The sequence below is a fragment of the Phycodurus eques genome, chromosome 6, assembly GCF_024500275.1.
Source record: "Phycodurus eques isolate BA_2022a chromosome 6, UOR_Pequ_1.1, whole genome shotgun sequence".
Lineage (NCBI taxonomy): Eukaryota > Metazoa > Chordata > Actinopteri > Syngnathiformes > Syngnathidae > Phycodurus > Phycodurus eques.
This window is the reverse complement of record NC_084530.1, coordinates 13431488-13443757: the sequence shown is the minus strand read 5'-3', so window position 1 is coordinate 13443757 and position 12270 is coordinate 13431488. Positions and strand designations below refer to the sequence as shown.

General features: G+C 44.7%; 2 protein-coding genes across 2 annotated transcripts; one reads left to right on the top strand and one right to left on the bottom strand.

The window, feature by feature from the left end:
• Positions 1 to 2867: 2867 nt before the first annotated feature.
• On the top strand, positions 2868 to 4873 carry krt15 (keratin 15). The gene is made up of 7 exons (XM_061678484.1): positions 2868 to 3385; positions 3463 to 3545; positions 3644 to 3800; positions 3888 to 4049; positions 4130 to 4255; positions 4352 to 4569; positions 4672 to 4873. The coding sequence occupies exons 1-7, from the start codon at positions 2957 to 2959 to the stop codon at positions 4766 to 4768; spliced, it is 1272 nt and encodes a 423-aa protein (XP_061534468.1). The 5' UTR covers positions 2868 to 2956; the 3' UTR covers positions 4769 to 4873.
• A 3477-nt stretch (positions 4874 to 8350) lies between these two features.
• krt98 (keratin 98) lies at positions 8351 to 11859 on the bottom strand. The gene is made up of 8 exons (XM_061678485.1): positions 11516 to 11859; positions 10106 to 10188; positions 9865 to 10021; positions 9186 to 9347; positions 8983 to 9108; positions 8668 to 8888; positions 8542 to 8552; positions 8351 to 8448 (listed from the first exon to the last, which is right to left on the bottom strand). Exons 1-8 carry the CDS (start codon positions 11849 to 11851, stop codon positions 8351 to 8353), a joined length of 1194 nt encoding a protein of 397 aa, XP_061534469.1. The 5' UTR covers positions 11852 to 11859.
• Positions 11860 to 12270: the final 411 nt, after the last annotated feature.

The window sequence follows — 12270 nt, the reverse complement described above, 5'->3', positions numbered from 1 at the left end:
GCAGTGAAGAAACACCCAACGACAACAGTCAGTGACATAACTGCCAACCTCCACAGGGTAGAGGTTAAGGTATCACAATCCACTGTCATAGACGTTGAGAGAATATACAGGCCATACCACAAGATGCAAACCACTCATCAACAAATTGAACTTGCCATTGCAATACCTTTGGAAGGGTCTGTATGAATTTATCTGAAATAAATACATTAGAAATCAACCCCGAAGGTTCATATATGAAATTAAATGACAAAAATGAAAACAAAGGACATTTCCGCTGTAATTATAGTTAGTTTTACTTAGTTTTGCAAATGTAAAATGTAATTTTCGTTAGTTTTTTTTAAAAAAGCATTCTCATTTTTTTATTTGATTTAATTTTGAAAGTGCTTTTTTCAATTTTAGTTTGAGTTTTTTTTCGTTCGTTTTCATTTATTACAACTTTGGTGTCCAGCCATTCTTTCACCTAATGAGTCTCAGTTTACTGGCAAGCCTTTAATTCTTTCACATGCACACATTCACGCAGTCATGCACATGACACACAACACACATTGTATCAGAGATGTCCGCTATGAATTAGAAAATGTGTTGAAGGAAATGACAAAAAACCTCAAACTAAATTGCTAGTTTGCTTCACTCAGATTCCAGCCACTCCTTACACTAATACCTCACATACCAACGTCGCTGTTCACTTTCACGTGACCTGGTGCGTTCAAGCAAGACTGTGTGCAACTGGTCGTGACTCTTTGCCCAACACAAAATATCTTGATTTGCTTAATTTGCTCAACGGCGCCATGGAAATATCCTCACAGAGATGTGTGGAACATAGTGGTCACATCATTGTTCGACACTATCAATGAACAGATGAGATGTTTTCAGATGCTTTCAGATGCTTCAATGTATTTGCAGATTGGTACCATGACACATCGTATTTTCTCCTTGATACCCCACAGAGCCTGATTCTGTGTGACATCGTCTTGTAAAAGGTTTACAATAAGAGTTTGTAGGCTTATATACCGTTGGTTTGCAGCTAACAGTTATATAACATAAAGATGATTGCCCAAGAGTATATGGCAGTTACATCGTACAGCAACATTCGCTTGTTTTGATACTGAGCTTGTAAATTGTCAGATTTAGTTCTTCTCAGTCCATGTCCTGGTGACTCTCACAAAAACCAAGTCCACGCCCCCCCCCACACACACAAAGACCAACCAATAAGACAAGCTGGTGCTACACCGCCTCAAAAAAAAAAAGGTTATGTGTGCTGTCTATCTATGTTATCTATGCTAATTAGCAAAATTAGCAAAGAATGGTCATTGCAATTTGAGCACTGTAGCTCTCATGCATGACATTTACCACTCGATAATTTTTTCATGTAATTCTTAATTACATCTATAATTGGAGCCTACCTCACCTGACTGGAGAGAGATTGATATCATTCACAAAGGTACAGGTGCACACAGAGACAGACAATCATTCACACTCACACTGTTCCTTGCTGAATAGGAAAGGAACCCACACTGCCTGGACTGAAGTCAAGCGAGTATATCGCTGTACCATCAGTGGCTAGGAGACAGTATGTTACACTCTTACGTAGACATTTTTCATACGACATGAGGGGTCGTGCGTGGGGTTTCTCCCGGCACTCCGGTTCCGGTTTCCTCCCACATCCCAAAACCATGCATTAATTGGAGACTCTAAATTGCCCGTAGGTGTGAATGTGTGTATGTATTTATGTATGGATGGATGGTTGTTTGTTTATGTGTGCCCTGCGATTGGCTGGCAACCAGTTCAGGGTGTACACCGCCTCCTGCCCGATGACAGCTGGGATAGGCTACAGCACACCCGCAACACTCGTGAGGAGAAGCGGCTCAGAAAATGGATGGATGGATGTTCCTGAAACCAACACAACCAGAGCAGCAACAAGTTCGGCTCTGCCTAATCCCCCTTTGGCACACCCACCAGTTACAATCATGTCATCATGTTGCACCTCTTATGCAAGCACAAAGCAATGGCTTGCAGTGCAGTGCAGAACTACACTTTACAGCAGTAAACATAGCAGTTATGTGGTATGGTGATAAAACCCTGGAAATGCAAAGTAACTACGGACATGGACATAATTCAATGCCTTCAGTTAGAACCTGCATTGGAGAAGTGTTTCCACCTCAAATAAGAATCCGGAGGTTGCTTTTACTGTATGACATACATTGCACTAAGTGTTGTCTACAGCCTCTGTTCTTTTCAACTGCGTTCACCTTCTCTGAAAAGCCTCCATAAACCAAAATGTAGACAGCTGAGTTCACCAAAGCTTCAATAGTGCAGGAGATTGTGCTTATATTTGTGCAAAATAAGAGTTGAAGTTGAGTGAAACTGATCTCTCTTAATGGGTTTCCAATACTAGTTTCTTATATAATTTTTTTTTTGCCATTAGCCAACAGGGTATGGCTGACTTGTTGAAGCACGGCAGTAATTCATTGAAGAAAGATCCTCTGTCAGAGCACTGACATGACACTTCAAACTGGTTGGACCTGACTACGCAGCCTCGGGCTAACAGGGCAGGGCGCGGCGCTTTAACTCGTCATATTTTAAAGCAATAAAATATAGTGGTTGTAATCGAATAATGGCTTTCATGCACAGTGAACTGGAGAGACTAAAGTGTAAAAGCAACAAAAAGCCTATGTTTTCCATGTGGTTTAAATGCATTTTTTTTATTTTTATAAATTGCTTTTGGTTTCTACATGTCCCACTTTCTCCTTCAGATCATTCATGGGTAAATTAACCCTAGGGATAAGTGTGAAGGGTGGGGCATCTCAGGTAATGCTCCTCCCATCAGCTCTGCATGCCTCCACTTTCAGCAGACGGCGGCCTTGTGGTGCATAAAAGGGGCACACGGGAGGAGCTGTGTATCTCAGTCCATCATCTCCACTTTGAGGCAGGCAGACACCACCGACCAGTCAGCACAATGGCATCCATCAGCAGGTCCTCTTTCTCTGGCCGCTCCTACGTAGGTAGAAACCTGGCTGGCGGTATTCGTAAGGGGTATGCTTTAAGTGTTCATGGAGGTGCAGGAGGAATCGGCTCAAAAATCTCCACCAGCAGTTTTAGCCTAGGAGGTGCTGGCGGTTATGGTTTTGGCATGGGAGGTGGCGGAGGCGGAGGCGGAGGCTTCGGCGTGGGTGAGGCCCTGGATGTCCATGTTGGAGCCAATGAGAAGGCCACTATGCAGAACCTGAACGACCGCCTGGCCTCCTACTTGGACAAGGTGCGCACCCTTGAGAAGGCCAATGCCGAACTTGAGCTGAAGATCCGTCAGTTCTTGGAGAACAAGGCCTCCCCCCTTGCCCGTGACTACTCTGCTTATCAGGCCACCATCAACGACCTGCAGGGAAAGGTAGGAATTTGCGTCTTACTCTGTGTATTCAGTAGTCATGACAGAATGCTAATATTCTATATTTCTAAATCGCACAGATCCAGGATGCCACACGAATCAACGGAGGCATCTATCTTGCCATTGACAACGCTAAACTGGCAGCAGATGACTTCAAAACTAAGTACGTTTCAAGACTGACAATGAGGATGACTTTGCAAACTGCCAGTATATATTCTACCATGGTGGAGCATGATTTTCTGACCCCTTGCTGCCTCATAGATATGACAATGAGCTGGCTATGCGTCTATCAGTGGAGTCAGATATTGCCGGCCTGAAGAGAATGTTAGATGAGTTGACACTGGTCCGATCAGACTTGGAGATGCAGATTGAAGGCCTCAGGGATGAGCTTATCTACCTCAAAAAGAACCATGAGGAAGTGAGTTGCAAATCCTTTCACAATCAGTGTCTGAGTTGCCATAACCTACTCTCTGACCAATGTCTTACAAACCTTTTTACGTGACAGGAAATGGCAGCCTTGAGGTTACAAATGACTGGACAGATCAACGTAGAGGTGGACGCCAAACCACAAGTCGACCTTTCCAGAATCATCAACGAGATCCGTGACCAGTACGAGAGCGTGGCCGCAAAGAATCAGCGGGAACTGGATATCTGGTTCCAGTCCAATGTAATTCCACTGAAACATCGTTGGTTGTTCCAAAGCATGTAGTGGAATATGACACTAAAAGTCTATCATGTATATTGCAGACCGAGGCACTGAACAAGGAAATGGCTGTCAGCACAGAAACGCTCCAGACCTCCAGGTCAGAGATCACTGAGATCCGGCGCACTCTGCAGGGCTTGGAGATTGAACTACAGTCTCAACTTTCCATGGTAAATAAAGCAGATCCCTTTAGCTATACACTCTCATGAGGATTTCCGCTTGCATTTTCTTGAATGCTGAATTCACACTTCACTGTTCTCCTCCAGAAAGCAGCCCTGGAAAACACATTAGCTGAAACCGAAAACCGATATTCCATGATCCTCCAAAGTCTCCAAGCACAGGTGACAGCCATTGAACAGCAACTGACGCAACTGCGTGCTGAGATTGAACACCAGAACAGGGAATACTGCCTACTCCTTGACATTAAGACCAGACTTGAGAGGGAAATCGCGGAGTACAGGAGACTGATGGATGGAGAGGGCAGGTAAGAAAAAATACCTTACACATATTTGACCAGAAGAAAAGTGCAGTCATCAGAGTTTAACCACATGCCTTGTGACTGATATTTGTCATTGACCTTTCTCAGCATTGCCAATACCAAGTCCAGCACTCCCATGGTAATAATGGTCACAGAGGATTTGGTAGATGGCAAGGTGGTGTCCTCAACAACAACCACCGCATAAGCTGCCACACACAGCAAACAGCAACAGGGTGTGACACCTGAAGAACACCTTTTCATCTCAAACAAATGAAATGATTAAATAAAAAGCTCCTTGTCTGCCAACTTACTCCGTGTGTCTAAGTTTGATCATTTGTTTAACTCTGTTGAGTTTCCAAGTCTTCTACTTCAGTATATGATAGGTTTGACAACAACATTAAATGAATGCATGAACATGAGCAAATCACAAAGGCTTCAGGGGGTAGTAAATTGGCAACATAGTTTCTTACATTATACTGTACAAAGTTTCAATCCCGAAATAAAGCAAACAAGGTAGTTTAAAAACTCAGTTTTATTTCAGGCTGTGGTTTTGTCCCAATTTCAATGTGGTCCGCATGAGAGAGAATGCTTTAGTTTCTCCCGGCGCATGCTGGGATATATCCAGGTTTCTTAACCTGACACACCGTTTCTACAAAATGAGCTCTGGCAAAGCTTAAGATACTGTAGGTACTTTGAAAAAATGGAGAAATTGTTGAGTGTGTGTGTGTGTGTGTCACATCCATTACAGACCAAATTGCAGGGGGGAGGCAGTGTTTCTCGGTGAGGAGTGAAAACCAGACCCCTTTTAAATGGAGAATTTCTATTGAGTTCTGATAAAAATGACAGCAGCCCCACCAGTATCTTGGAAGATGTGGTGGTCTTATCGGGACAGAGGGAAACGGACGGAACAGGAAGCAAAGCAACAGCAATAACAAAACCGGTAGAGATGCCGTGTGTAAGGCTGCCGTACTAGGCAGGCAATTGTATTATGCATACAGTGTTTACAGTAAAAATGATAAGACTTAAAATCACAGTCACTGCTCATTGGTTAGTATTTGGGGCTTTGTTGCTAGACAGGAGGAACAACAAATATTTGGTTCTTCAATTGTGCGCACCGGGGGCCTCTCCATCTAAATTCCCAGGCTCCGGTTGCAGGGGTGTGCACTTACCCTCTGCGCCACACCGCCCACTTTCCAAGTTAAGAATGCAGCAGCTGAACACAAAACAAAGAAAGATTAATGTCTTCCTCGTAAATGCCTTGCAAACAAAAACATGCAACACAGTATGACAGCAACGATGACATGTATGACATTGGTAACCTCGCATTCCTCGCAGCTCTAGCTGACTCAGTTAAAAACTAATTTATCTATTTTTATATTAAAAAAACTAAATAAATTCCATATTATCACAGTGTGATCATACAGTATTGTATCTAAAGCATTCTGATACAAATAATAATTTTCCTAGTAATAGGTTTTTACAGTTATGTAATGTATTACAAAATGACACATTTAATCCCGCAGTGTCCCTGAACGCACCTCTGCAGCGTGCCTGCCAAGTTTCATTCTGAAGAGTGAAATAAGAAACGCACCATGCCAGCTGTGCAATCTTTTAATCTTTTGAGCATGTCCAAACAGGTCCCTCTGCTGGTCACTTTTAATATTACAGTTGATTCACTGTATATTACAGTACACCGACATCGCAGCAGACCCTGCGATGTGACTATTACGCACATGTACATCGCGAGGACGATGCTAAAACAAAATATCGTGCAGCCCTAATAGTAATTAGTAAATAGTAAAAAAAAACAAGATGGCGCCTACCCATGTGGACGCCTCGTTTATGCGCTCTCTAATATTGTTTTTGTGTTTTTCATTCATCTTTGGAGACATTACACGACTCACTTCCACAAGGGGAGACTTGCTAATCATCAAGGAGGCAACTCCGGACATTTTTTCACCAACTTTCACCTACGTGAGGATCCTGTTCGTGGAATTCAGCTCAACGTTCAACACCATCATCCCTGAACTCCTTTCCTCCAAGCTTCTCCAACTCAACGTCTCGCCTGCCATCTGCCAGTGGATTGATAGCTTTCTGATGGGCAGGACACAGCAGGTGAGGCTGGGGGATACCACCTCATCCACACGCAGCATCAGCACTGGAGCACCCCAAGGTTGTGTCCTCTCTCCGCTGCTCTTCTCTCTCTACACGAACGACTGCGCCTCAACGCACCTGGCTGTCAAATTCCTGAAGTTTGCAGATGACACCACTGTCATCGGCCTAATCAAAGACGGTGACGAGTCTGCATATTGACAGGAAGTGGAGCGGCTGGAGCTGTGGTGCGGCCGACACAACCTGGAGCTGAACACGCTCAAGACTGTAGAGATGATCGTGGACTTCAGGAGGCATCCTTCGCCACAGCTGCCCCTCACGTTGTCCAGCTGCCTTGTGTCAACCGTCGAGACCTTCAAGTTCCTGGGAATTACAGTCCCTTAGGACCTGAAGTGGGCGATCAACATCAACTCCGTCCTCAAAAAGGCCCAGCAGAGGATGTACTTCCTGCGGCTTCTGAGGAAGCACGGCCTGCCACAGGAGCTGCTGAAGCAGTTCTACACAGCGGTCATCGAATCAGTCCTGTCCATCCATCACAGTCTGGTTTGGTGCTGCTACAAAAAAGGATAAACTTAGACTGCAACGGACAAACAAAACTGCTGAAAAGATTGTCGGTACCCCCATACCCACCCTTGAGGACTTGCACGCTGCCAGAACTAAGACAAAGCGTGCAAAGTCCTCTCGGACCCTCCACATCCCGGTCACCAGCTCTTCCAGCACCTTCCCTCAGGTAGGCGCTACCGATCAATGCAAACTCGAACTAGCAGACATTCCAACAGCTTCTTCCCTCTTGCAATCAACGTCGTAAACAGCTAACCTACAATTCGATTGCAACATGCTGCCAATTTTTTTTGTCTTGAGTTTGTTGTCACATTTCTGTCGGGCCAATTATACATTACCCATGCACTCACTGTAGTAGTCTCGCTGTTGTTGACCAATACTGGGCACTCATGCCAGAGTAGCATCTGTCCCTCTTGCACACTGACTGAGGAGAATCTGCAACATTTGCACAATCAACATTGTCCCAGATTATCGCGCTACTCGTCACTTTAAACTGCATACACTCCTTGAAGTCTCGGCGCCCTTTGCACAATGGTCATTGCATCGGACTATTGCAATATTAGTCATTTGAACTGCTCTAAGTGCTAGAGGACTCTGCATCTTTTTGCACAATTTTTATTTAAAAAAAATAATAAAAACAATAATTGTACTGGCATTACCAGATAACTAGCAACCCTTTATTGCTCAGTGACTGTTTTTCTCAATGTCTTTATGTCTCAAAAGTGTTCTCTGTCAATTGACTGTCTGTTGTCGTACTTGAACTCCAACTACAGGAGACAAATTCCTTCTGTGTATTTTGGACATACTTGGCAAATAAAGATGATTCTGATTGTTCCTAATTTTGTCCACTGGAGGTCATACTGACGACCACTTACGTTGTACATGACCACTTACCATTGAAATGACATTCTGTAATTGGCAGCTAAAAGATGTCAAGTTGCAGGAGCAAAGTAAGCCTGCTTCATGTATAATGCTGTGCCACCATTGCACTATGAAGAATATAATTCTGTGAAAATGAATACGACTGTGGATATACAGTATTTTTTTGATGCAATGACAGAACACAAACGTTAACTCCATGATCTTTATTGGATTTAGAGTCGCTTCCCAGGTATCACTCAATGTGATCCACATCTACGTCGACAGTCTTGGTGCTCTCAACCACCCTCCCGTCCACGACCGTCTCCACCACTGTGATGAGCTTGGTGACCACTGTAGAAAAGAGGAAATAAAAGAAACATGAGCAAATGTAGTCCCTGGGTTTAAACCTTGTTCAATGTTAATAGTGCCTACGATGATGCTCACCTTGCTTTGAGCTAGTGAATAAGAAGAAAAAATATATATATATTACAGGTATTAGTGACTTTGTATTTGTTGTGATCTCTACCAATATTTTCACGGCGAGAGTCCAGTATTTAGTTTCGCTCTCACCTGTCGTCCTCTCCATCCAGCAGCCGTCTGTATTCTGCAATCTCCAGCTCCAGTCGTGTTTTAAGGTCCAACAGAAGGTCGTACTCGTACTTGTTGCTGGTGATGTTGGCGTGGATCTGGGTAAGCTGGGCCTCTAAGCTCATGACCGTGTTCTGCAGGCCTGCTAGCTGTGCAGTGGAGTGGGATTGTGTCTCTGCCAGGGTGCCCTCCAGGGATGCTTTCTGGTTGGGTCACACAGGGACAACATGAGCGGGCTGCCTGAGATAAACGGTCAGGCGAGATTACATTTTGGTGAGAAAATACAAGGTGACGTACCATGCTAAGATGGGACTGCAGTTCAATTTCAAGCCTCTGGAGAGTGCTCTTCAGGTCTTTGATTTCTGAGTGGGATGTCACCAGAGACTCTGAATGTGTCATCGCTTCCTGCGCTACTGCTGCGATCTTAGCACATCACAGACACAATGCTACATGGTTAATTATTATTATTTTTTCAAGTTATCATTAGCTGTGTTCTTTACCTTGCTCTGGTACCAGGACTCGAGGTCCTTGCTGTTCTTGGCGATCATAGCCTCATAGTGTTCTCTGATCTCTGTCATAGCCTGGCTCAAGTCGAGAGAGGGGGACACTTCCACAGCCACGTTAACCTGACCGCCCATCTGACTCCTGAGCAGAGCCAATTCCTGTGAGGAGTCAAAGAAGGAATCTTGTCAACTGACATTTTTCCTGGTTCTTTTCCTGGTTGTGGTTCTTTTGAAATACGTGCGTGTGCATTGATTTAACATGTTTGAGTGTGTGCCTGTAAGACAAACAGCAATGAGCTAATGGAAGCAAAGAAGAATGCAAGGAAGTGAAGACAGTGTTTAATGGAGCAGAGCTGTTTGTAAAAACATTCACCCAAAACGGAACTTCGTCAGTCTATTCAGAGGGGAGTGTGGTTCTGTGTGTGCTCTTGCACTGTCACAAGCCACAATAGACTGTGACAAATGGTGACACTGTTCACATACCGTAGAGGGAATAGTAAATAGCGGAGGGATGGTATTGGCTCATTCATCAGCAGTGGAGTAACACACACTGAGGTGAAAAATTGTGCGCAAACACATCATGGGTGTTGGTCATGCGTAGGAATGTATTGACCCAGGTAAAGTCAATTCATTTGGCTCAAGCACCTTTGTTTAAATGGTGACAGGATGCCCTCACCTCTTCGTGGTTCTTCTTCAGCACGATGACCTCATCCTTCAGACCGTCCACCTGGCACTCCAGATCCACTCTGGCCATGTTCATCTCTTCCAGAAGTCTCTTCAGCCGAGTGGAGTCTGCCTCCACAGTCATTCTCATGGCCAGCTCATTCTCATACCTGAAGGCGTCACAGAGGTCAGTGAGGTTTAGCCGGCTCGTGTCAGATGTCAAATACGTGATGGTAAACAGACAGCATACTCACTTCATTTTGAAGTCATCAGCAGCCAGTTTTGCGTTGTCACTATCCAGAATTGTCTTGGCATTGAGCCTGGCAGCGACACAGATCTGACAAGGAATCACAAACATATCAGAGAGACTACAACGTGAGCACATTGGTCAAACAATACACCATCTCAAATAATACTACACATTTGACTATTACTGAATTCAGTTGAAAATAGTAGTCGGGAAAGACATTTTCCCCAGTGTTCGTTTCCCCCCCTTATTCTAATACTGTACGGGTCTTGTTTTTATGATAAACTTGCAGAACAGTGTGGAATTATCCATCCATCTAGCCATTCATCTTCTATAGCACTTGTCCTCATTAGAGTTGCGGATGAGCTGGTGCCCATTCCAGCTGACTGAGCGAGGCAGAGAATATCGTGCATTGGTTCTCAGCCAATAGCAGCAGTGTGGAATTAATGTTTTAAAAAAAATGTCCTGTACATCTTATTGTGATGTTTTTGGAGTTATTTGCAATGTATATATCTGAGTGTTTGACTTCCAGCCATAGTTTTGCCATTCAAAATCGGCAAACCAGGTGGGATTTTTTTTAAATTGGCAGTTAGGATTGAGGCCAATGATTTTTTTGCCTAGCAACAAATGGCTGCAAAAGTCTGACATGACCAGGAAACTTACTAGTACTCTGTTGATCTACATTGCAGCACCATCCATCCATCCATTTTCCGTACCGCTTATCCTCACTAGTGGCGACCCTAGTGAGGATAAGCGCTGGTGCCTATCGGAGATGACTCTGGGTGAGCGGCGCGGTACACCCTGAAGTGGTCGCCAGCCAATTGCAGGGCATATACCAACAAGCAACCATTCGCACTGACATTCACACCTACGGGCAATTTAGAATATCCATTTAACCTACCATGAATGTTTTGGGAACGTGGGAGGAAACCTGAGTACCCGGAGAAAACCCATGCAGGCGTGGGGAGAACATGCAATCTCCACACAGGCGGGGCCGGGATTTGAACCCCAGTCCTCAGAACTGTGAGACAGATCTGCTCACCAGTCGACCACCGTTCCACCGTGCCGCCCATTGAAACACCTTCTAGATTCATTTGTAATCAGTAAGGTCAGTAGCGTTCACACGATAAGGGAGAGTACTGTGTAGTTTTCCTGGGATGGAGTGATTATTTTGCATATGACAACTTAGTTGTCACAGTTAGCTAAAAGTCAGGTCAAAACTGTGTATGCATGTATGCGGTGTACACTTCATTGTCATGTAATTGTTATCGGTGTGATGCTGGTGACACTTTGGAATGAGAATTTGCTTTCTGTCTTCTAAACAGAGTTAGTGGCCGTTATACATATGTGCCATCGTATCTCCGCTAAATCCAACACACACACAATTTGGCGGCTAATCCTGGAATACTACTCTCACCTTATCCTTCAGGTCATCAATGATGGCAAAGTAGCTTGTGTAGTCGTGGCTGATGACAGTTATGCTCTGGTACCAGGCTCTGATCTGCTTGTCCAGGCGCTCGTTCTCCTTCTCAAGGGTGCGCACCTTCTCCAGGTAAGAAGCCAGACGGTCGTTCAGGTTCTGCATGGTGGCCTTCTCGTTGGCGCCGACCTGGAGGTCCAAGCCGTCAGCCAGGTTGAAGCCTGGAGCGGGCACGTAGCCCGACCGGGCGGAGGAGATGCGGGTGCCGTGGCCGCCGGCTCCACCGTAGACGCTCAGGGTTTTCTGGCCGTAGGATTTAGCCCTCAGAGACATGATGGAGGATCTGGATGTGGACCAGGTGGGAACGCAGGAGAGGATCTGCAGTTGTGAGCATCACTGTGTTTGCTGAGTTATATGTAATGCAAAGTGGGAGGGGTTTTAGTTGAAAGAGAAGAATGTGGCCACCATCGCTCCATGCAATCGCTCCATCAGCACTTGTGGGTGAGGGCTTCCTCCACCCTCATTACAGGTCAAACTTGTGATTCCACATTTGATCATTTCTCAATGAATGACCATTCTTGAAATACTTATCTACCTTACACTAAGCCCCTTTTAGAGTGCATAATTGCCACCTTCCGTATTTATTCGCATACTAAAACAGGCAGTTTGAACTAGCACTCACCTATTGGAGAAAAGTAGTAAAATGTTCACTCAGAATGTTTGCGCACCACTGTGACAGAAATTACACGCAG

Bases quoted from the DNA above. Each gene is read 5' to 3' on its own strand.
- krt15 (XM_061678484.1), top strand. From the start codon at position 2,957: ATGGCATCCATCAGCAGGTCCTCTTTCTCTGGCCGCTCCTACGTAGGT. The intron at 3,386-3,462 runs GTAGGAATTTGC...TAAATCGCACAG, and splicing joins TCAACGACCTGCAGGGAAAG to ATCCAGGATGCCACACGAAT. The intron at 4,570-4,671 runs GTAAGAAAAAAT...GACCTTTCTCAG, and splicing joins CTGATGGATGGAGAGGGCAG to CATTGCCAATACCAAGTCCA.
- krt98 (XM_061678485.1), bottom strand. From the start codon at position 11,851: ATGTCTCTGAGGGCTAAATCCTACGGCCAGAAAACCCTGAGCGTCTAC. The intron at 10,022-10,105 runs GTGAGTATGCTG...TGACGCCTTCAG, and splicing joins GCTGATGACTTCAAAATGAA to GTATGAGAATGAGCTGGCCA. The intron at 9,348-9,864 runs GTGAGGGCATCC...GACTCCTCACAG, and splicing joins TGAAGAAGAACCACGAAGAG to GAATTGGCTCTGCTCAGGAG.